The following is a 25,495-nucleotide window of genomic DNA, read 5'->3' as shown; positions in this document are numbered from 1 at the left end:
TGTATCACCTTCACATGAATTAACTGTACATATTATGCATATATTTGGGCTTTTTAGGGTTTGCCCTGGGCATTTCTTCTCCATCTTAATACATTTAATTCTAGGTTACTATGCCCGGCACTTCTGGGTATAGGGAAAGTAATCTTGAGGTTCTCTTATTTTAGGGACATTTAGGGATTTTTTGGATATGCATCACATATCTACTAGTGAACTTTAATTAATGCCAGACCCCTCCTTCTGGCTTAGGAAGTTATAGGGACTCACACTTTTGATTATAACATATGCACCTTATTAGTAATTACTGAATATGTGATAGATATACGTGTGACGTGTTTGGGGCCCCAGACTGTGTGTGTGAGCATGTGTTTGATTTAGGTGTGTGAATTGTGGATGTATCGTTATATCTGAAATGTGCATATAATAACAAAAACACTACTACCAACACATTAGATTTTGCAGCTTCCAGAGGCACTATATGGAAATGATTAAGTTAGCACCAAGGGGAATAAGAAAGATTTCCCCACTAACTAATTTTATGATTGAAGCTGAAGTATCATGTACCAAGTTTACATCATGGGGAAACGTAGTCAGAAAATTACCCTGGAATGCCATGACTATTTATTCCCCCGTGGTAGCAAATCACAAAAATATGTCATGTGCTAGGGTAAGAATTGTAGTTATGGAACTGTTCACATTTTGTAAATATTTCATATATTAATGCTCACCTTGTCCTGCCTGCAGGACATCTCTGCTAATTTAACACACAATATCCCAGGCTGCCTGAGTAAATTCTGGGCAGCCTTGGTAAATAGAAAGCAATTGATTAATCCCGGGATAGTTAGAGAAAGACGCTCTGTCTCTATAACCTCTGATAGTTATGCTTTAACTGAATAGTAATGTTAACTTGCTCTCAGCAGCTGAACTTATCTCTTTGACAGTCTCTTTAGTTGGTGTACCTGGGTTAGCATTATTTAATCGAAACACCTTATCACAATTAGCTTGTGCTTTAGCTAAGAACATCGATCATATCTTACTGAGCACTTAGCTTTTTAAATCAAGAACACAATAGCTCACCAAAGTGCTGGAATGCTTTATGGGCATGGCTTCCATTTGGCTGGTGGATCCAGGTTATTCTGCAAAATCTCCTCTTTGAATTAGGTCTCTTGCTTGCCCTCTGTTGTTCTCTGCAATGCCTGTCTGCCTTGTTTAACTTGCCCATAAGTCCACTTTATGATCGCTATCCAAATTCTCCCGAGCAGATTTGCCTCACCTCTTTAAACCCTTCAAAATAGTTAAGTAAGGGGAAATGTAGGGATGGAGATCTGATAAGTTCTGATCCAGGGCATCTTGTGTCATTCCTTCAAAAAGCTTCAAAGGAAGACTTACTTACGAGGAGACAACTACTTCAAACTGACAAGCTGTCTTCTGAAGGGAAAAAGGGTCCCGAACAGATGGAGGTCCAACCACTAAATAAATATGTGTGTGTTTGGGTTTGTTTGAGTTGGGTTTTTTTTTTGTTTTTTTTTAGAAATACCATATTGCTCCTTATGAATAAGGAATTCTGAGAAAATAAGAAGTAGAAAAACCTTAACCTCAGAATATGAACCACTGTAAAGTATAATTTTTCTGCCCAAATGAGGTTCATAACATCTGCAGGAGGAAGCAAACAGAAGCTTGGGACAAACAAAGAAATGTAGAAAGGAGCTATGTGATACAGAATGCGGGGAAAGTAAACAAGATAAGATGAGGCACATCTTGAAATAAGGTTAGCTTCTAAGAATATGAGATACTAGTCTTTAAGCCCATTACATTAACGGGTGCTAGAATAGATGTGTGTGTTTGTCTGTCTTTCTTTCTCTCTCTCTCTCCTCAGCTGTCCACCACCACTCCTTGCCTGCTCCCCCTGTCCAGCAGCAGCCCTTCTCCCTTCGTTTTACCTCCCCCTGTCCAGCAGCAGGCCTTCTTTCCCTGCTCCCCCTGTCCAGCATCCGCTAGCCCAGGCAGAGCTAGCCCAGGCAGAGCTTGCAATATTGAAGTGAGCCGGCCTAGCAAATGCCCTGCGGCTGCTGCGTTTGCTGGTCCGGGGGTGAGAAGAGGCGTCCCGGCACCGCTGCTCAAGCTGTCCCACGTGCCACAAGCCGCCCCACGTGCTTCCAATCGAATTTGGCACGGAGGCAGACATCACAGCGGCAGGGATCACAACTTCCTAAGTGCGCATGCGCGCTTAGGGTTTTATTATAGAGGATATTCCACATAGTACAAAAAGGAAAAACACTAATTTGTGCGGAGTGAAATAAGAGAACCTCTCTAATCTCAAAAACTAGCAATGGTACATCACACAGCAGTACAATCTAGGACAGGGGTGGGCAATTCCGGTCCTCGAGAGCCAGGTCAGGTTTTCAAGATATGAGATGGATTTGCATGCACTGCCTCCTTGAGATGCAAATCTATCTCATGCATATTTATTATGGATATCCTGAAAACCTGATCTGGCTCCGGCTCTCAAGGACTGGAATTGCCTACCCCTGATCTAGGACATTAACCGAGACACAACTTCTCCCACTCTGCATGTAGGGAAAATAAAAAAGGAGTTCAAATATAGAAGCAAACAGTCTTCACACAGCCAAACTGAGACCTCATTTGGTAGAAGGAGTAAGTTGCTAAGAGCCCCTTTCTTTTCACCTGACTGTCAAAACAAGAAACAGTTCTCATGAACCATCTCTGGGAGAAAATGACCCAGTTCCCGAAACATTGCCACTGTTAGTGTGCTTCATTAATAAAAAAGGATTCAAGCTTCCGATTGGGAGATTTTGGGGGCAGGTGGCAAACTTCTTAACTACTCTGCTTCATCAGCCTTTAGAGGTGCAGCCTCAGCTATTTCTTTTGGATATGGCACATTTTTGGACACATTTTAGTAGTGGCAAGAAATTATTTATACGTAAGACTCTTTTAGTGGGCCGCCAATGCATAATACAACATTGGGTCATCCCTGATTGAGGAATAAGCTGCACGAATTGTTTCTTTTAGGAGGTGGAAAAAAAGTTTCAGAGAATTTGGGAACTATGGCCCCGATTCACTAAAGTCAGAACTCCTGCACAAATTAGTGTTTTCCTATGTTAGTCGCCCCTTCTTGCAAAACTGTTTGGAAGTTTGGATAGCACATGACTGACTCACTGAAAAGCTGCACAGTACAGGTAGAAGACCAGACTTATGGGATATACACCAGCAGCAAGTTTGTAGAAAATGTGGGGGAAATTGAATTGGGGAAGAGTCAAGAGGACTATACTTGGAGGCCTTAAAATAGTCTATCCCAGTGGTTCTCAACCTTGTCCTGGAGGACCCCCAGCCAGTCAGATTTTCAGGATATCCCTAATGAATATGCATGAGAGAGATCTGCATATAATGGAGGAGACAGACAAGCAAATATGTCTCATGCATATTCATTAGTGAGATCCTGAAAATCTGACTGGCTGGGGTGGTCTCCCAGGTCAGGGTTCCGAACCAATGATCTATCTAATTTACAAGTTCAGAAGCAATTGTCAAGAACTTGTATTTGTAAAGAGCAGCAGCAACAGAATTTTTGTGTTATTTCTTATATACCACCTTTAAGACCCATGCCATTGGAGCAGCTGGTGGCTGATCGAGATTCCCAAGTTTCAATCTAAACCAAACTAGCAACTAAAATTGAAAACAAACCCTCTCCCTCCCTCCCATGCGATCACTCTTGATACCACTACTATAGCCTATCCCCCCCATGACTGTTCTTGGTACACCCCTCCTCCCTCCCACCACCTGAAGGCCCTCTCCAGGAATGCCTTTAAACCTCTTGGTAGTCTAGTAGATCTTTAGGGCAACAGCAATTCCCAGTTGCACTTATCCCCTCTGGTTCTACAGCCAAAATTGCTGCCAGGACTTTCTGTGGCAGCCTTGCAAGACTGCCACGGAAGGTCCCGATAGTCATTTTGAGATGGAAAACAGCATAAGCAGGAGCAACTGGAGATTGTTCCCACTTATGCTGCTTTCAATCCCATTTTGGCTGCGAAACATATGGGGGAAAGAATGACTGAGGATTGCTCTTGCCCTGAAGACCCACTAGACCTACACCTTTACGTGAATTACACTGGCTACCTATAGAAGGGAGACTACTTTATAAATTATATTGTATTCTATTTAAAATACGGTTTAGAGAAACTACTGATTATATACCACATCTCTATACATTTTCTAACAATCCATCTTTGAACCTAAGAAACAATGATACTTTTGGGAATCCAGTCATTAGGACCATTAGATACAATAGAATTTTTTAATTCCACATGGGCATATCAAGCAGCAAAACTGTGGAAAGCATTACCAATACTAACCAGCAATCTAATTTTAAATGCTTCAAAAAAGACCTAAAGACCTATTTCATGAATTTGTTACTAATAATTCCTAAATATTGTAACACTAGCTTTTAATTTGGATCACTATAATTACTTATGTAAACAGCTGTGAACTTCATGGAGGTATTGGCAGTATAAAAATAAAAATTGTATTGTATTGCATTGTTTAAAGGTAGCTGACCTGAACCCAGATTTTGGGTCAGTTTCTGAAATTTGGTTGGACTCTAGGAGAAGTGCACATTCCAATGTACAGAATGATAACTAGCTTACCTGGATGATACTGAAGAAATTCTTTTAAAGTATCCTGTGATGAGGTTGTATCTTTAGACACCTCAGGGCTCCTACGATGGACCTGAACTACAGAACCCAAACTCCTTGCTTGTGCTTCTATTTCATCTGTATCTGTAGAAACCCACACACTGAAGAGAGAGAAAATTATATGGATATCTCCTTTACCATATCAAGGACTGTGCAAGCAGTGTGGCTACAAAGGGCACCAATGTGGAGTGGTGAAAAAAAAATTGCCCCCTTCCCACCATTTTCTCTCACTGGTAGTGGCACAGGTGCTTCCAGCATGATCTGCAGGTTCTCTGCCAGGCTATGGCACCATTTGCCTTCTTATTTTCTCGCTTCTTAGCACCTCCCTCCCTCCCGCAACTAATTAACTCAGCCATCCCAGTCACGACAGCTATATGAGCCAAAACTGTGCTTCCTCAAGAAATATTAGGTTCTTATCTCTATAATCTACTTTCCTGCAGACAGATGTAGAGGTCCTGAACAGCTGGGTAGTCACCCTCAAACTGCATATTATTTGAAGAAGGCAACAATCATTTTCTCGGCTCCGCCACCTTACCCAGAAGGCTGTGCTGTAGCTCCTCAGTTTGTACCAAAGCAATCGAGTATCAGTATATTATCAAAATACACAGAAGGAGGGGGACTTGGGAGAATTCCCCAGTTAATAACTGTTCTGCTCTGTAAATACCATGCATAAACTACATGAATTAAACATTTGAATGAAAAAAGGTGGAATAAAACAGCCACCTACCTGAGTGCAAACTGCACTAACAGTTAAGGAGTTCTTACCAATTTATGCTAAGTTCTTCAATTGAAGAAGCCTCATCACTGTGCAACCCTGCTTGATAGGGAAATGTAAACATGTGTTAAGACAACTGACTGAGGCAGTCTACTATACTGTAATACATTTCTTGGAACCCCAAGAACGCGAAGTGACAACTGATGGGCAGGTATCAGGACCTCTAAACTCATTTACAGGAAAGAAGATTATCAATGTAAGAACCTAATCTTTCTTTCCAGTGCAATGGGTATAGAAGTCCTGAACAGCTCCAACATACCTAACAGTCTATAGAGTCCAGAGCAGGACAGATGAGCTTGCTGCCAGCACTGAAGACCCAAAAGTTGTGTCCAAGTGAGCCACTACATCCACCCTGTAAAACTTTGTAAAAGGAGGGAGGACCACATCGCTGCTCTACATATCTCTTCAGGCAGAATCACCCAGGACTCTGCCCAGGAAGTTGCCACACCCCTAGTGGAGTGCAGCATCAACAAAATCAGGGATTGTTTTCGACTCTAGATGTATGATGTAGATATGGCCATACGAATCCATCCTGGTGCCTCCCTGCCTGTTGACATATGCCATGTTTCAAGCCCCATGAAAAAGATGGTTTTGTTTTTCAATGCCAGCAAACAATGCCAAAAAAATAAGGGTTAAAGTTTAACAAGTCACTGTAAAATGGCTGAACGTAGAAGTAGACGATTTAAAAAAATAAAAAAAAAATATGGTTGGATGTATTTTTTTGAGAATGGACTTTAAACGCTGCAACTAGCACCCTAGGCCCAAAACAGACTTAAGACATATTTTGCAGCTCTAGGGAAGTCAGCCAGATGCATGTAAATAAAGTTTCACAGTAAGCACAGCTTCTTGAGTGCATGTCAGAACAAAACCAGAAACATAGAAACATAGAAAGATGACGGCAGAAAAGGGCTACAGCCCACCAAGTCTGCCCACTCTACTGACCCACCCCATTAAGTCTGAGTGCTAATGACCCAGCTCCTTAACTCGACCCTCGCAGGGATCCCACGTGGATGTCCCATTTATTCTTAAAGTCGAGCACGCTGGTGGCCCTGATCACCTACACCGGAAGTTTGTTCCAGTGATCCACCACCCTTTCTGTGAAGAAATACTTCCTGGTGTCACCACTAAATTTCCCTCCTCTGAGTTTGAGCGGGTGCCCCCTTGTGACCGAGGGTCCCTTGGGAAAGAATATGTCATTTTCCACCTCGACACGACCTGTGACGTACTTAAATGTCTCTATCATGTCACCCCTTTCCCTGCGCTCTTCTAGAGTATAGAGCAGCAATTTGCCCAGTCTTTCTTCGTATGAGAGACCCTTGAGTCCGGAGACCATCCTAGTGGCCATCCGCTGGACCGACTCAGCTCGAAGCACATCTTTACGGTAATGTGACTTCCAGAATTGCACACAGTATTCCAGATGAGGTCTCACCATGGTTCTGTAAAGTGGCATTATGACTTCAGGTTTGCGGCTAACGAAGCTTCTATTGATACATCCCATCATTTGCCTTGCCTTTGATGAGGCCTTCTCTATTTGTTTGGCAGCCTTCATGTCTGCACTGATGATTACTCCCAAGTCCCGTTCTTCTGAAGTCCTAGCTAGTGTTTCTCCATTCAAGGTGTATGTTCTGCATGGATTTCTGATGCCGAGATGCATGACCTTACACTTCTTAGCATTGAAGCCCAGCTGCCATGTCGAGGACCAGTTTTCCAACGTGATCAGATCCTGCGTCATACTATCCTTGAGATTGCTTTTGCTTACTGTATTACACAGTTTGGCATCTTCGGCAAACAGTGCTACTTTACCCTGAAGCCCTCGGGTCAAGTCCCTTATGAATATGTTGAAAAGGGATGGTCCCAGGACTGAGCCCTGCGGCACTCCGCTGGTCACCTCCGAAGTCTCAGAGAGGGTGCCGTTGACCATCACCCTCTGAAGTCTTCCACTCAGCCAATCATTGACCCATGCAGTTAGTTTCTCACCTAACCCCATTGATTTCATCTTGTTTAATAGTCTACGGTGTGGGACACTGTCAAAAGCTTTACTGAAATCCAAGTACACTATGTCCAGAGACTCTCCCAAGTCTAGCTTTCCTGTCACCCAATCAAAGAAGCTGATAAGATTGGATTGGCATGACCTGCCCCTAGTGAATCCATGTTGACAGGGATCCCTTAGATTCCCCTCATCCAATATCGTGTCTAATTTACCTTTAAGTAGAGTTTCCATGAGTTTACACACTATTGATGTGAGACTCACCGGTCTGTAATTCGCAGCCTCTGCTCTGCAACCCTTTTTGTGCAGAGGAATGACATTAGCTGTTTTCCAGTCCAGGGGGACTCTCCCCGTACTTAGGGAGAGATTGAAGAGCATGGCAAATGGTTTTGCCAGAACATCGCATAGCTCTCTGAGCACTCTTGGGTGCAAATTGTCCAGTCCCATGGCTTTGTTCACCTTGAGTCTTGGCAGTTCTCTGTAAACATCAGCTGTTGTAAGAACATAAGAACATAAGCAGTGCCTCCGCCGGGTCATAGGTCCATCCTGCCCGGCAGTCCGCTCCCGCGGCGGCCCAAACAGGTCACGACCTGTCTGAATCACCAGAAGGGGCTCCCTTGCCACCTTGGTTTCTCATTGAAGTCCTATCTTCCCATCGTAGTCCTAACTAGAGAATGACACGGGGAAAAAATCTGTCCCCGTCACCGCCCCGACACCGGCCCACCATCCTCTGCACCGCCCCGTCACCGCCGTTCCCTTCACCGCCCCGTCACCGTCATCCCTTTCACCGCCCCGTCACCGCCACTGCCATCCCATTCACCGCCCCGTCACCGTCCCCGCTGCATCCATATAAGCCTTAGTACTGTAATATTTAGCTTATTCCTTTCTTATAAATCAAAGTTCCTGCTGCTGAACTAGAGAAAGAGATGTTCAGCTGGCAGGGCTTTGTTTATAAATTTTTATCAACACAACTAATATACTATTTTATCCTAAAGCAAAAAATAAATAAATAAATATAATTTTTTTTTCTACCTTTGTTGTCTGGTTTCTGCTTTCCACATCTTCTCATTGAATTCCTTCCATCCACTGTGTGTCTTCTCTCTGCGTCTTCCATTTGCTGTTACTGTGCCTCTCCCTTAACCCCCCCCCCCAATTGGTCTAGCACCCATCTTCTTCCCTCCGCTCCCGCATAGTCTGGCATCTGTCTTCTTCCCACTCTGTCTTCCACATTTCCCTTGGGGGTCTGTTCCTCTCCACCCTCCTTCAATGTCTGTTCTATTCCTTTCCACCACCACCCTTCCCTCCCTCCTTTACCATCTGTTCCTTTCTACTACCCTTCAGCTCCTCTCGCGTGGCCTATCTACCTTCCTTCCTCTTATTTTCATGGCACGTTACAATGTAATTTGTGCAAGCCACTGGAGCCTGCAAGCTCGGTCCCTGTCCCATCCCCACAAACCATCTCGCTTCTGTGCTCCTATTTTCTCCATTTTTAATATCTCCCCTATGTATCTGTCATTGCCCCCCCTGTGTCCATATACCATTCCCATGGCATGTCCCCTTTATGTCTCTGTCCCTATGCCCCATGCACATAATTTCCCCTCTTTCTGTTACCTTCCTGTGTCCAGATTTCCCCTATCTTCCTCTTCCATACCAGTGTGTCTCTTCTTTTCAACCCCATCTAGCTTTTTTCCCTCTTTCTTCCCCCCCCCCCCCTGCTTCTAGCATCTGGCTCACCTGCCAGTCCTTCCCTTTCTTTCCTGCTGTGGGTTTTTCTTTCCGACTTCATCCCCTTGGCCCAGAATCCTTTTCCCTTTCACTCCCTCCTTCCAATTTGAGCCGGGAACACTAGCGATCGTACGGTCCCCGCAGCCACTACCTGCCTGCCCAATCGATCCTAGTGTTTAGCCAGCTCTCTCCCTTCTCCTCACCTTAGTTTATAGGTTTTCTTTTTCGGCGACCTGCACGCGCGGCTGCTCAGTGTTCAATCTTCTGCTCTGCTGCAACTTCCTGTTTCCGGTTGCGTCAGAGCAGAAGATCGAAACTGAGCAGCAGCGGGTGCGCAGCTCTCTGATAGCATGCGGGTCGCCGAAAAAGAAAATCTACAAACTAAGGTGAGGAGAAGGGAGAGAGCTGGCTAAACACTAGAATCGATTGGGCAGGCGGGTGTGAGCTGCGGGGACCGCGCGATCCTTCATGCCTCACTGCGGGGACAAGACCATTCACCGCCCCGCGGGCGGTGAATGGCCTTGTCCCCGTCGCCGCAGCGACTGCTAGTTTTCTTCCCCGTTTTCGGCGGGTGACCCGCGGCTAAAATGCGGTGGCCGCGGGTAAACCGCCACCGTGTCATTCTCTAGTCCTAACCCTCCGGTCTTGCACATGCACGACCTGTTGGGTTTCTATACTTATTACCTGGTTAGCTTTCTATACCTGTGTTACATCCCAGCACCTCTCTCAGTATCCCACGATCCCTTTATCCCTCAGGAATCCGTCCAATCCTTGTTTGAATCCCTGTCCCGTACTCTGCCTGATCACTTCCTCCGGTAGCGCATTCCAAGTGTCCACGACCCTTTGGGTGAAAAAAAACTTCCTTGCATTTGTTTTGAACCTATCTCCCTTCAGTTTCTCCGAATGCCCCCTCGTACTTGTTGTCCCCTTCAGTCTGAAGAATCTGTCCCTATCCACCCTCTCTATGCCCCTCATGATCTTGAAGGTCTCTATCATATCTCCCCTGAGCCTCCTTTTTTCCAGAGAGAAGAGCCCCAGCCTATCCAACCTCTCGGCGTATGGGCAGTGTTCCAGCCCTTTTACCAGTTTCGTTGCTCTCCTTTTGACTCTCTCAAGTACCGCCATGTCCTTCTTGAGGTGTGGCGACCAATACTGAACGCAGTATTCCAGATGTGGACGCACTATCGCTCGATACAATGGCATGATGACTTCCCGCGTCCTGGTTGTTATGCCCCTCTTTATGATGCCCAGCATCCTGTTGGCTTTTTTCGAGGCTGCTGCGCACTGTGCAGATGGCTTCAGTGATGCATCCACCAGCACACCCAAGTCTCTCTCAAGTCTGCTGTCTCCCAACAATGCCCCCCCCCCCAATTTGTAGTTGAACAACGGGTTCTTTTTCCCTATATGCATGACCTTGCATTTTTTCACGTTAAAGCGCATTTGCCATTTGTTTGCCCAGTCTTCCAGCTTGTCCAGGTCCCTTTGCAGGTCCTCACACTCCTCCCTGGACCTAACTCTACCGCACAGTTTGGTATCGTCTGCAAATTTTATAACCTCGCACTTTGCCTCCTTTTCCAGGTCATTGATAAATATGTTGAAGAGTAACGGCCCCAGCACCGATCCCTGTGGCACACCGCTTGTGACTCCCCGCCAGTCAGAATATTGGCCCTTCACTCCGACCCTCTGCAGTCTACCCGACAACCAGTGCTTGATCCATCTGTGCACATCCCCTCCCACCCCATGGTTCCACAGCTTCCTAAGCAGCCTTTCATGTGGCACCTTGTCGAAAGCCTTTTGAAAATCGAGGTAAATGATGTCTATGGGTTCCCCATTGTCCACCCGACTGCTTATTCACTCAAAGAAGTACAGAAGGTTCGTTAGGCACGACCTTCCCTTACAGAATCCGTGCTGGCTTGTTCTCAGTAGGCCATTCCTCTCGATGTGCTCGCAAATGCTGTCCTTGATCATAGCTTCCACCATCTTCCCTATAATTGAAGTCAGGCTCACCGGCCTGTAGTTCCCGGGGTCACCCCTCGATCCCTTCTTGAAGATAGGTGTGACATTCGCCAATTTCCAGTCCTCTGGTACCTCACCAGTTTTCAAGGATAGGTTGCAAACATGCTGGATTGTGCCCGCTATTTCTTGTCTTAGTTCCTTCAGAACCCTTGGGTGGATCCCGTCTGGGCCCGGTGATTTACCGCATTTTAACCTGTCTATCTGTTTGAGGACATCCTCCTTACTTACCTCTATGTGCTCCAATTTTTCGGCCTGTTCCCCACTCATGAGCTCCTCTGAGTCCGGTATATTAGATGTGTCTTCGCTCGTGAAAACCGACGAGAAGAACGTGTTCAACCTCTCAGCTACCTCTTTATCCTCCTTAATCACTCCCTTCCTATCCCCATCGTCCAACGGCCCCACCTCCTCTCTTGCTGGTCGCTTCCCCTTTATGTAACTGAAGAATGCCTTGAAGTTTTCCGCCTCCCTGGCCAGCCCCTCTTCGTATTCCCCTTTCGCTTTTCTAATGTTCTAGGTTAGGAAGGAAGGGCAGGAATATTCCCTTCAGAGAGGTAATACCCCATATAATCCTTGGGAGATAGGGCTAGAGAATAGCTCAAGCCAGGAGGAATCCTCCTTTGAATCTATCCCAAACACCCAGGAAGGGGGATGGGAAGTGGAAAGTGAAACAGGAGACCTAATGGACTATAGCCCCAATGATACAGGGTGGGGAGGATACAGTGAGACTGAGACTTTTAGAGCCCAGCAGAGGAGAGGCAGCGTGGGAGCCCTGCTCCGCCCCTCCCCCCGACCAGCGATTCAACCCCTGCAGCAGCAGACTTTGTTTCAGAGCCCAGCAGAGGAGAGGCAGCGTGGGAGCCCTGCTCCGCCCCTCCCCCCGACCAGCAAGGGACCCGATTTCACCCCCTGCAGTGAGAACTCTTAATTTCAGAGCCAGCAGAGGAGAGGAAGCGTGGGAGCCCTGCTCCGCCCCCTCCCCGACCAGCAAAAGACCCAAAATCATCCCCTGCAGCAGCGGACTTTCATTCTTTCAGAGCCCAGCAGAGGAGAGGCAGCGTGGGAGCCCTGCTCCGCCCCTCCCCCGACCAGCGATTCAACCCCTGCAGCAGCAGACTTTGTTTCAGAGCCCAGCAGAGGAGAGGCAGCGTGGGAGCCCTGCTCCGCCCCTCCCCCCGATCAGCAAGGGACCCGATTTCACCCCCTGCAGTGAGAACTCTTAATTTCAGAGCCAGCAGAGGAGAGGAAGCGTGGGAGCCCTGCTCCGCCCCCTCCCCGACCAGCAAAAGACCCAAAATCATCCCCTGCAGCAGCGGACTTTCATTCTTTCAGAGCCCAGCAGAGGAGAGGCAGCGTGGGAGCCCTGCTCCGCCCCTCCCCCCGACCAGCGAGGGACCCGATTTCACCCCCTGCAGCAGCAAACTTTCGCTTTTCAGAGCCCAGCAGAAGAGAGGCAGCGTGGGAGCCCTGCTCCGCACCTCTCCCCGACCAGTGAGGGACCCAATTCCACCCCCTGCAGCGCGGTCATTAGTTTTTAGAGTCCAGCCCACGCAGCCCCTCTCCCCAATCTGCGAGGGACCAGACTCACCAAACGCCACCACAAGTTGAGTCTAAACACATAGGCGATTACCTTCACCAGAGAGGAGAGCGATCAGAAACTCTCACCTTCTTCAAAAAATCCCTCTCATAAACTCTAACACCATTGCCTCAACTCTAACCAAATAGTTACTAGATCCAAAAAATCATCCACCACACAAACAAAATGGAAAACCACGCATACAAAATCACACTAGCCCTCCTAATACTCTCTCTACTTACTTCAAACTGGCAAACCACAGGATATCACATATCACCCATCCCAATTCTGACATCAACCTTCAGACAACCACATCCACCCAGAAAAATCCACACCACCAGAACCCTAACATCCTGCCCACTGACCAGCCTAGACCACATTCCCACGGTCTGGGGAAAACGACCTCCACCAAAACATAATACTACCTCGCAAAAACAACAAGCACAAGCACCAGCAAATAACATCCTCTACCTCAATCGCAACCTTAACTCCAACACAAAATACACCTCGCTAACCTGTGCCTACATGAATATAAGGTCAATAAACCCAAAAGCAAATCTAATCAAAGACTGGATAATCAAAGAACAATTAAACTGCCTCTTCCTAGCTGAAACCTGGCTAACATCCAACACGGACCCATGCATAACCGAATTCTGCCCCACAGGTTACAAAGTAGAAATGGTATGTCGAGAAAACAAACGAGGAGGTGGCCTAGCGATTCTAGTAAAAAACAATCTCAACCTAAAAGTGCTACACAAACAATCAACCCCTCACTTAGACCTTCTTGCATGCCAACTATCCGACAACACACTCACAGGCACCTTGAACTGTCTACTATGCTACATCACTCCAGGAAAATGGAACACCTCAAAACACGATCTTGAAGAATTCTTATTCCAGAACTCTCTATCCTCCTCATAAAACTTGCTCCTAGGAGACATTAATCTCCACCTCGAAGACCACACATCCAAACAAGCAAACGAAATACTCTCATACCTCGACGCCCTATCCTTCCAGGTCCTCAATCCGGAACCCACGCACAATAAAGGCCACCAACTTGACATAGCAGCATTCACACCTCATAACCTACACTCCCCAAATATTCACATCACCAATGGTACATGGCATCCCTCTCTATGGTCAGACCACCATAAATACACCTTCACTATCAACTGGCCTCAAAATAACACAAAATCTATGCCCCCAAAAACAACCTTCAAATCTAGACAGAAAATTGAACCAGCCACATTCTGGGACAAAGTGGACCCAGCACTTGACCCCATAGACCCTTCAGACTTCGCAAAACACTGGCGCTCCCTAAGCGAAACAACCTTGAATGAGCTAGCCCCAGAAAAAACCAAACACAGAACCTGCAGACCATCAGACAAGTGGTTCGACTCAGAACTCCACCTACTAAAAAGGCATTGCAGACAACTTGAAAGATCTTGGAGAAAAAAGAGAAACGACCAAACCAAATCCGCTTGGAGAACCCAAATCAAACTATATAACAACAAACTTAAGGAAAAGCGCAAAACATACTACACTAAACTAATTGGCACAAACAACCCCGACAAAAAAACACTCTTCAACTTAGTAAAAAAACTTACAGACACAAACCCATACCTTGCCACTCAAGGCAACAAAACCCCAACAGCTTCCCAACTAGCTGATCATTTCAAACTCAAGATCATCAAAATCAGAACTACCTTCAACAACTCAACTACCATACTCAACGAGTTAATAACTACCCCCACAACAGAAGAAGCCATAACAGCAGACAGAACATGGACCACCTTCCCAACTCTACAATGGCCTGAACTGAACCGACTATATAAAAAATACAGCCACACCTCATGCGACTTGAACAACTGCCCATCGTATCTACTCACAAATGCCTCCCCTAAATTCAAAACCAGCCTCATGCAGTGGATACAAAGCACTCTCTTAGAAGGCCAATTCCCACAAGATCTAGGAGAGATCATAATCACACCCATACTGAAAGACCAAAAAGGTCCTGTAGACACACCTACCAACTACAGACCGATCGCTTCAATCCCACTCTATGTCAAGCTGATTGAAGGACTCGTGGCTCAATACCTCTCTAACTACCTAGCAGACCACAATATACTTCACACATCCCAATCAGGATTTAGATCTTACCACAGCACGGAAACTCTACTAGCAACACTACTGGACATAGCCCGACAACACCTCAGTAAAGGTCACAGGATCCTAATTATCCAACTAGATCTTTCCGCAGCCTTTGATCTAGTTGATCATACCATACTACTCCAGATACTTGATGCAATAGGGATCTCAGGGGTGGTATACAACTGGTTCCAAGGATACCTTAAAACAAGAACTTACAGAGTTAAGATAAACGATAAGAAATCCAACACATGGTCTAATCCATGTGGAGTCCCTCAGGGCTCTCCACTTTCACCCATTCTATTCAACCTCTACATCTCTTCACTTGGTACCACTCTAGACAACCTAAATGTAACATCCTTCAGTTACGCAGACGACATAACTATCCTCCTCCCCTTCGAAACCCAAGACAACTCCGCTACTGGACACTTGGAAACAATACTGGACGAAGTAGAAAAATGGATGACAAACCACAAATTAAAACTAAACTCGGACAAAACCAAATTCTTAATGCTTGAAACGGACAAAATCCCATCCATAACAGACCTGGAAATCAAAACTACCAAATACCCAATCCAGACCTCCCTCAAAATCCTGGGAGTGCTGATAGATAGATGCTGCACTATGCAGACTCAAATCAACAAAACTACCCAAAAAGCATTCTTCACAATGCGCAACTTACGAAAAATAAGGAAATTCTTCGACAAAGAACACTACAGGATCATTGTTCAATCCCTGGTACTAGGACTTGTGGACTACTGCAATATCCTATATCTACCATGTCCTACAAAAATGATCAAAAAACTACAGACCATTCAGAACACGGCTCTCAGACTAATCTATTCCCTCGGAAAATATGACCACATAACTAACGCCTACCTAGACTCACATTGGCTACCGATCAGAGCCAGAATCCAATTCAAACTATACTGTCTAATCTTCAAAGTACTCAACGGTACAGCACCTGCCTATCTAATCGATCGCCTACACCGAAACCTTCCACCCAGAATAAGAAGAACACTGACACCATTCTCATACCCACCACTCAACGGCACTCATCGTACAAAGCTTTACGATAACCTCATAGCAACGCATGCAGCAAAACTCGAACCCTCCATAACCAGATTGTTAACCTCAACATCTGACTTCAAAGCATTCCGCAAAGAACTCAAAACGCTACTTTTCAAAAAGCATATTCAAAACACCTAATCTCCTCTTCCACATACACCGACCAGGTTACCCACTCCCTGACACCATATCCTCAACCGACCAAAAAAATAAAAAAATAAAAAAAATAAAAAAAAACAAAACTAATTCTTCCTACCGATTTATTACCTACCAACACCTGGAAAAAGATTTGATATGTAATGTAATATAACTGCTCTCATCCAATGTTACCAAGTCTATACTCATTCTGTAACTATGTCTTACCCTAAATGTCACGTACCCTCCTGGAAATGTCCAGCTTCTTCTTATGTAATCCGCTTTGAACCGCAAGGTATAAGCGGAATAGAAATCACTAATGTAATGTAATGTAACCTCTTGGTGGCATTCCTTTTGGCATTTCCTGTGCGCCTGGTGATTTTCCTCCGTTGGGTCCTTTTTCCATCTCCGGAAGGATACTTTTTTGTCATTTATTGCCCTCTTTACTTCAGTTGATATCCAAACCGGGTCCATTGATCGCTTGTTCTTGCAGCCTTTCCTGAAACTGGGGACGTACATTCTTTGTGCTTCCTGCAGGGTGTCCCTGAATAGGGTCTCAAAATTCTGAAATGGGTCTTCCATGCTTTGCTTTGTTTCCAGCCGTGGCCCATGCCCTGGTGCCTCGCAGGTAAAGACTGAACAGAAGTAATCATTCAGTAGTTTGGCTTTATCAGAATCTGTTTCCACATAATTCCCGTCTGGCGTTCTAAGGCGTACTATCCCGTTTGTGTTCTTTTTCCTGTCGCTAATGTACCTGAAGAAGGATTTGTCCCCTTTCTTAATGTTCTTCTCTAGAGTTTCTTCCATTTGAAGCTTGGCCTCCCTGACTGCTGTTTTGACCGCTGTAGACTTTGTCCTGTATTCAATGTTTGCTTCCTTTTCCCCGGTGCGTTTGTATGAGAGAAATGCTCTTTTCTTCTCCTTGACGAGGTACAAGACCTCATCAGTGAACCATTGGGGTTTCTTTTTCCTTTGTTGTTTAGTTACCGATTTTATGTAGCGGATAGTTGCCTCGTGAAGGGTTGATTTCAAGGTTGACCACATAGCTTCCACATTATCAGTTACTTCTTGAACCTGCAGCGTCTGATGGACGAAATCTCCCATGCGTGCGAAGTCAGTGCTCCGGAAATTGAGTACCCTTGTTTTTGTTTGTGATCTAGGGAAGCCTTTCTTAAGGTTAAACCATACCATGTTATGATCACTGGTGGCTAGCGTTTCTCCCACCGAGACCTCCGAGACGCTTTCCCCGTTCGTAAGTACCAGGTCCAGGATGGCCTGGGCCCTAGTGGGCTCTAGTACCATTTGTTTGAGCTGTACTCCCTTCATGGACGTCAATATCCTCCTGCTATCACAAATTGTCGCTGAGAGTGTGTTCCAGTCTACATCAGGCATGTTGAAGTCTCCTAACATAACAACGTCCCCCCGTAAGGTGATATTCTCAATGTCCTCAATTAATTCTGCGTCCTTGTCCTCCGATTGTCTTGGAGGTCTGTATACCACACCAAGGTACAGGCATTTTTCTCCGCCTCTGGCCAGGTTTACCCAGATGGATTCCCCAGTATACTTGACATCCGTGATCCTGGTTGTCTTGATGATCTCTTTGATGTAAAGTGCTACCCCTCCTCCTAACTTACCCTCTCTGTCTTGTCTTTAGTGCCTGTCCTTCTGCATATATAAAAGCCTCACAAAAATTTTCAACACAAACATTTAGGAAGGCTGATATCTATGCGGATAGGTACAAGTATGTGTGCTAATACTTTCAATTTTCTCCTAACATGCACACAAGCTCCGTTACTTCCCATCAGTCTTTTAAACTTGCAGGCACTTTTTCTGGCTGCAGAAAATGAAAAAACTGGCTGTTAAATCTTAAAACCTGGCATTAAATCTTCTCCGTTAATCATGGTAGTTAAAATTAAATTATTTTTGGGGAAAAAAAAAAAATTTTTTTTTTAATAAAATGCTTTTTTGAGGAAAAAATCTAAAGAATTTTCTGTTTAAAGTACATTATAGTACAAAAGTTATTCATCATGATATAAGGATTAGTTTTTAATTATGTAGCATGAGGTCTTTGGGTAGGAGGTGCAGCAAATGAGTATGTATTAGCTTGGTATTTTCTTCATGCGGTTGTATATTCATGCAATATTAAAATTTTTGGGCAAGTCTTGATGGATGGAGTAATGTCCAATGATTCTGTTGTATGTGCTGGTATAAGAGATGAAGAAAATGCCTTTTTTGCAGAAACAATTAATACCTCAGAAAGTAGCTTCAAAAGCTGTAATAAAATGTGAACAAAAATTCAAATGTGTAGTATGCAGTTTAGTCACAGACAATGCTGCAAATGTATCCAAGACGAGAAGTTTAGAAGAGCATGAAGAAAATACCAAGCTAATACATACTCATTTGCTGCACCTCCTACCCAAAGACCTCAGTTTCCCAGAAATAAAGACTAATGTCATTGAAATTACGAAATACTTCAGTGGCAATCATTTTGCTACTGCAGCAGCTCTGAAAAGAATGGGTGGAGCCAAGACGCTCCAATAAGATGTAAGATGGAACTCTGTAGTGGACTGTTTTGAGAAGTATATCAAGAACTGGCCTATTCTGATTACAGTGGAACCTTGGTTTACGAGCATAATTCGTTCCAGAAGCATGCTCGTAAACCAAAATACTCGTATATCAAAGCGAGTTTCCCCATTGGAAATAATGGAAACTGGCTTTGATACGTTCCCCCCCCACGAGGCCAGCGGCGCTGCTCCCCTTCTCCCCCCCTGCTTGCAAAGGCTTCCCCCACGTGAACCGGCATCCCCCGCGTGAACCGGCATCCCCCGCCCGAACAATCTGAACTTACCCCCCCCCTCCGTCTGGCACCGGCACGCAGCCCACAGGACATGCCGGTGCTGCTTGAAGATCTTCCTGCCTCTGCTGGGCCTTGAGCATGCATCTGCGCATGCTCAAGGCCTTCTAATTCTCCCTCTCGCCAAGAATCTTAGCGAGAGGGAGAATTAGAAGGCCTTGAGCATGCGCAGATGCATGCTTAAGGCCCGGCAGAGGTAGGAAGATTTTCAAGCGGCACCAGCTCATCCTGTGGGCTGCGTGCCGGTGACAGACAGGGTGGGGGGTGTAAGTTCAAGTTGTTCGGGTGGGGGGTGCCAGTTCGAGCAGGGGGGGCTTTGCGAGCGGGGGGAGAGCGATGCCAGTTCTCAGGGGAGGTGCTCGCAAATCGAGTCAACGCTCGGTTTGCGAGACAAATTTTGCGAGAATGTTTTGCTTGTCTTGCAAAACACTCGCAAACTGGGTTACTCGCAAATCGAGGTTGACTGTACATCTTTTGTAAATATTAAGATTATACCAGCAAGAATAAACTAAACTAAACCTTAGGTTTGTATACCGCGTCATCTCCACAAAACCATGACTTAAATTAATTTGATTTAAATCAAATCCACCCTGCTGCTAACCCTTCAAGGTTGCCCCAGACCCGGCAAAATTTTCTTGGGTTGCCCATAAGGCAGAAGCTACGTCTCCTTTCTCTGCTTGTTGTGGAATAAATGCATTACAATGCTTGGAACAAGGCCAATCTGCAACCATGTCTTCTGCACAAATTAGCACTCATGCTCAACCCCTTCTATGCATTTCTCAGCCATTAATGCACACTTTCAATTCCATAGCAAAGCTTGTTGTTTCCACAGTGCCCCCATAACCTCCCACCCCTGGGTATAGAAGGATATTCTAGACCAGTGTTCTTCAACCGCCAGTCCGCAGACCAGTACCGGTCCACAGAAAATTCCTGCCGGTCCGCACAGGGCCAGCGAGATTGAGTCGGCGGTTAAATTTCCTGTCAACTGCGGTGGTGTTGGCAGAAGGCTGCTGTTCCACCCAGCTTCGGGCGATCAAGACAGGCTGCCAATGTCGGGGCCCTCCCTCTGTGAGTTTCGCCTATTCGGAAACAGGAAGTTGAAACAAAATAGGCGGGACTCAGAGAGGGAAGGTCCCGACATCGACAGCCTGTCTTGATAGCTGCCCCTGCCGAGTTGCCAAAGAGGGCCACAGGGAAAGTGCAGGTGGAAGGAAGAGAGCTGCAGGTGGAAGGGAGATGGTCAGCGTGCGCGGGAGCAAGATCCTGGTGGCTGTCTCCCCTCCCAGCAGCTCTCATACTTGCCAGGGCAGTGATTCACCAGCAACTTCCTCGTTCCTCAGAGGCGGCAACAGACCCAAGGCTGCCTAAGTAAATCACTACTGCAGGCAAGTACTGAGAGCTGCTGGAAGGGGAGGAAGCCACTGTTGGAGGCTGGGAAGCTGCTGGATAAAGGGAGCGCTAATACTGGACTTAGAGGGAGGTAGAAGGAGAGATGCTGCTGGGAGGGGAAGAGGGAAAGGGTAGAGAAGAGTTACTGTTGGATAGGGGGAGGAGGAAAGGGAGAAGGAAAAAAAGGAAGGAAACAGCTGGCAGGGAGATTACAGGAGGAGAAGGGGGTCAGGGTGGAATGGAGAGATCAGATGAGGGAAAGGGGAGAGAGAAAGGAATGAGAAAGTAGAGAGATTGATGCTGGAAAGGGGGTCAGCAGAGAAATGAGAGAAGGATAAAGATGCTAGATCTGGTGTAGGAGAGATAAAAATGAAGAAAGCAGTGAAGCTGGAATGAATGATGTAAAAAGGAGAGGCGGCACAGGTTGGATGGAAAGGGGAGAGGGGCATAGAAAGACGTCAGATACATATGGAAGGGGGAGAGGGCAGACAGTGGATGGAACGGGCAGATACTGGATTGAAGAGACAGGGCAGACGCTGGAAGAAAAAGAGTGAAAAGAAGATGAAAGCAGAAACCAGAGACAACAAAAGGTAGAAAAAAAAAAAATTTTATTTCTATTTTGGCATTAGAATATATCAGATTTGAAATATACTCCTGCTAGAGATATAACTGGGGACCGCAAAGCCCAGGGCTCTCTCGGACCAGGGGGCACTCCCCTAACACTATTCTTGTCATGTGTGACTGCAGTATTCTGTTAGCATGATATTTCTGTGTAGCATTCTGTAATAACTTGGCTTGTTCAGTTTTCTTGATAGTAGAGGGGATATATGTGAAGGGGAGGGGAGAAAGGGGTTTTGTTGGTCCTTGCTCTGTATATTTGTATTTATAAAATGACAATTGTACATAATATTGTTTCTTTTTATACTTTAATAAACTACATTCAATATAAAATCATAACTGCGGCTTGTGTAGATGGGATCAGATGATTTGCGGGGACCGAGCTCACGAAGATGGGGCAGAAATGTTTTTTTTTTAATTTCAGTCTTAATAATTTGCCGGTACACAAAATAATTATTTTATTTCTGCCGGTCCACGGGTGTAAAAAAGATTGAAGAACACTGTTCTATACTCTGCTGTATAGTGTGCACATTGCATTGTCACCACAATTCCTTTGTTAATCAGTTCTTGAATAGAAAGAGAAAATATGTAAACAGAGTTATGAGATAAGAATCAGGAAGAGAAAATATGTAAATAGAGTTATGAGATAAGAATCAGGAATTCTAATCTTGCTTTTACTATTGACACACCCAGAAGTTAGTCATCACTATTTCCAGTTGTCTGAAGCAGACTATATAAAGGCTACACTGTACTTGCATACAATTTGTTGTAAAGCTCTCTATTTTCTTACATATAATTTCTGAGAACAAGAAAGCTGCGACAATATTTTGAACACAGAGCATGAACCATCAAGTCTGCCCAACCTGCTGAAGATTGTAAATATTCTTTACTTACTGCTTTGCTTCTGCCATCTCATCCAGCAGTGGCATATATAGAGGGCTGATTTAGGATGGGCCTAAAATTTCATACCCTCCACCAAAACTAGAAATAAAAATATCTGAGCTGGTAGGGAAAGGATCCCCAAGCCCTGCCAGCGAAAGACCTCCTACCCCCAGCTGGAACCACTGCTTATCCTACCCTGTCCTCTCCTCCCACTTACTGAGTTTCAAGTTTGTAAAAACTGAGCACTTGGGTAGGGGGGGCAGGAGGCAACTGCTTGAATACAAGACCATGGGCAGCCTGGGTTGCAATTCGGCTAGCAGGGCTTAGGGATTCCTGTCATCTGCACAGAAGGAGCACCAATATCCCATCCATGGTTATGCATGTGCCTAAATTTGTTTGCAAGTCGTTTGACAGTACCAGCCAAGGGGGATCCTTGACAAAGCACGGTGTGCGAAACATGTTGGGTCTACTTCTCACGGGTCATGTCAGCTGTTAAGATAAGTGGCTGTAAAGTTTTAAATATTATTACTGAAATAAATTAACATATTTATAAAACATAATTAAACATTAACCGAGATGATGAAATTGATTATGAATTTACTAGTGTTTAAGCCCATTACATTAACGGATGCTAGAATAGATGTGTAGACTTTTAGCACAATGGGTCACTGAGGCGTTTGGTTTTTCTTTATCTCTGTCTTTTTTTCTCTCTCCCTGCCCCCCTTTCTTTCTTTCTGTCTCTGTCCCCCTGTGTCTCTGTTTCTCTTTCTGTCTGTCTCTTCCCTGGCCCCCGTCTTACTGTCTGTCTCTCTCCCTGCCCCCCTGTCTTTCTGTCTGTCTCTCTCCCTGGCTGGCTGGCTGTCAGTCTTTCTTTCTGTCTCTTCTCCCTTCCTTTTACCTCCCCTCTGTCCAGTAGTAGTACCCTTTCCCTGCTCCCCCTGTCCAGCAGTAGCCCTTCTCCGTTTCTTTTACCTCCCTCCTGTCAGTTCCTTCAGTACTGCTCCCCCAGCACACACACTTCACCCAAATTTAAGCAAAATATTCACACGTCCCCCCCCCAAAGCAAAGCAAGATTGTGGCGTGATGAAAACCAAGATAGTTTATTGTTCTCAACCAATTAAAACCCTCCCCCCAAATCAAACCAAGATCATTTCCTGTCCCCAACAAATCACACCGCTCTCCCCAAATGGAAGCAAGATTGTTCCCTTCCCAACACCCCCCCCCCCTTTACCTAAAATAATGTAAGATCGTTCACTGATTTCCCAGCACACACACTTCACCCAAATTAAAGCAAAATATTTCCCTTCCCCAAACAGGCTTATTTGAGAAGTTTAGCTTGTAATCGGAAGCAGCTCTGGCAGGGCTCGGTGCAGGCTATTTTTTTCAGATTGGGAAACTGCTTCACACAGAACGCAACCGCCATGGGCGGGTGATGGAGAAGAGGGAGGCAGGGACACCAGCGTGAAGAGGAGGAGGGGGATAATGAGCCAAGCGCATGACTCCGTGTGGCGGGCCCTCGCTTCCTGCTCGGCTCCACGGGCAGCACTTGTTTGTTGTCGTTGAGGCCTGCTTCCTCCCTCCCCTCTCCGGCACAGAGCACAACAGCAGGCCTTTATACGTCAAACGTGCGGGGCAGAGCTTGGAAACTGTCTCGAGTGCGATGGGGAAACCGCCACAGGCAGAGTTCTACTCTACTGCGCAAGCGGGAACACGGCACCACGGAGGCACGGGAACATGAAGATTGAAGTGCACATGCGTGCTAAAGGTATTATTATAGCGGAAGATGGCTGATGATGAAAGTCCACATAATTCTTCACCCTATAAATTTATACTGGTGATGGAATGGTGGGGCTGAGGCTGTAAAACAGGGATGTCCAACATGCGGCCCCGTTAAGTATTTTGTGCGGCCCCGGTCGAGGGCGATGCAGTGTTTTCCTCTGTTGCCCCCGGGTGTTTACCGTCTTGCCAGCTCCCTCCTGTCTTGCTGTAGCGTTTGCGCAGTCCCAGAAAATTTTTGGGGGGCCAATGCGGCCCAGGGAAGCCAAAAGGTTGTATACCCCTGCTGTAAAACATTCAAAGCTATACACAGTCCGGAATACTTAGGATACGTATTGGTGAATGTTCAGGTGTACGAATAGTTATAAAATTTTACATCATTTTGTGGCTATAAGTGGCAGACCCATGCACATCCCACTCTATGAAACAGGGACACCAAAATCTTTTTTTTTTTGGCTAGAGCTAATAAAAGAACCAACCAGCCTCCCTGTTCTTGACTCACCACATTCCTCGAGCCTCACCTCCTCCAAGCTACTAACCTGCCGAGATCTCCTGGGGCTAAGTTAATCAGGTCCTGGCACTTTGACCCATGCTATACAAAAAATATCCCCCAACCCTTCCTCTTAAAGCATATTGTTAACATATTCTTTATATTTAGAAAACACAAAAATCTAGGTACTAAATTTCAATTAACTTCTTGCGATCCATACAACTCGAGCCGCCCCCTACGAACCTGTCAAAGACGCCCGACTCGATGGCAGCAATCAGCACCCAGTGGATGAGCGGCTTCCCAGCCAGCGGCTTAATATTCTTTTGCGGGATGCCTTTACTTCCTCCCCGGGCCAGCACCACACAGGCCAAGTGCCCCTTAGCTTTATCGGTGGGGTCCGCTCCCATCACCGAGTCACACAAGACACCCAGGCTGGTAAAGCCATCTGCGGCGTAGCCAAAACTAGCAGCCAGGAAACCGGAAGCGGCGCCCAGCAACTTCAGGCCAGTACTGAAAACACTCCCCATGTCAGCAGCACAGACACCAAGCGCCTCGCCGATGACACCTATTTAAATACAGCTGAGACCCTCCACAGCATTAACAGAATGAGCCTGAGCACTAGTCCCGCCCCTTCCACGTACAACCCTAGTCAACGAGTTAGGCTGTTCGTAGGCTTCTAGCCCCGCCTCGAAGATACTGTAGTGTAGACAGAGCGACGGGCGTCCAGAATAACCTGGTTGCATAGCACGCTGCGCATCTACGAAAGATTCGTGACCCGCCCTGCACGTTACGTCGGGCTTTGCGCCCTCCGAACTAGAACAGTTCCCGTCCTGGCGGATAACCGCGGGAAGCCATCCCGTGGCGTTCGTGTCTCTATCTCAGCCTCAGTCCCTCTACACCAGCATTCTTCAATACAAAGCTTGAGGGTTAGTCAATGGCTTACATAGGGTATGTGGCACCCGGGGCCCATCATTTTTTTACACCCCCCCATGTAAAAAAATATTTTTTGTAATAACCATGAAAAATAAATGGTCATAATAGAAACAGGCAGTGAAAATTTTCTTTTATTGAACCTCATATATGTAAGGAAACCAAAAAAACTCTGTGGAGTGACGATGTTCCCAAATGGACTTTATTTGAAAGTATCAAAGTTCCAAAGGTACACTAAAATCATCCACATAAAATAATTCCATCCACATAAGAGCCTTAAAGGACCTAGTCCGCTAGGGATACAGGACCCTCATATATGTAACCATTATTCCAAACATAACAAATTATGTCTGAATTGTCATGACATCAGAAGTACATATGGAGTAGTTGCAGGTGATGCTTGGGACAGTTCTGATTGTATTAGTT

At 45.8% G+C, this 25,495-nt stretch overlaps 1 protein-coding gene across 1 annotated transcript in view; it reads right to left on the bottom strand.

The window, feature by feature from the left end:
* Positions 1–24,821, bottom strand: part of CMAS (cytidine monophosphate N-acetylneuraminic acid synthetase) — a 99,726-nt gene extending 74,905 nt beyond the window's left edge. Inside the window, exons 1-2 of the mRNA XM_033952198.1 lie at positions 24,383–24,821; positions 4,656–4,804 (exon numbers count right to left, since the gene is read on the bottom strand). Of these exons, the coding sequence (XP_033808089.1) occupies positions 4,656–4,804; positions 24,383–24,666 (433 nt within the window). The 5' untranslated portion in view covers positions 24,667–24,821. The remainder of the gene's footprint in view (positions 1–4,655; positions 4,805–24,382) is intronic.
* Positions 24,822–25,495: the final 674 nt, after the last annotated feature.

The sequence above is a fragment of the Geotrypetes seraphini genome, chromosome 7 (assembly GCF_902459505.1).
Source record: "Geotrypetes seraphini chromosome 7, aGeoSer1.1, whole genome shotgun sequence".
Classification (NCBI taxonomy): Eukaryota; Metazoa; Chordata; class Amphibia; order Gymnophiona; family Dermophiidae; genus Geotrypetes; species Geotrypetes seraphini.
Note: the sequence above shows the minus strand (reverse complement) of the source record. Positions and strands in the feature narration are given on the sequence as shown.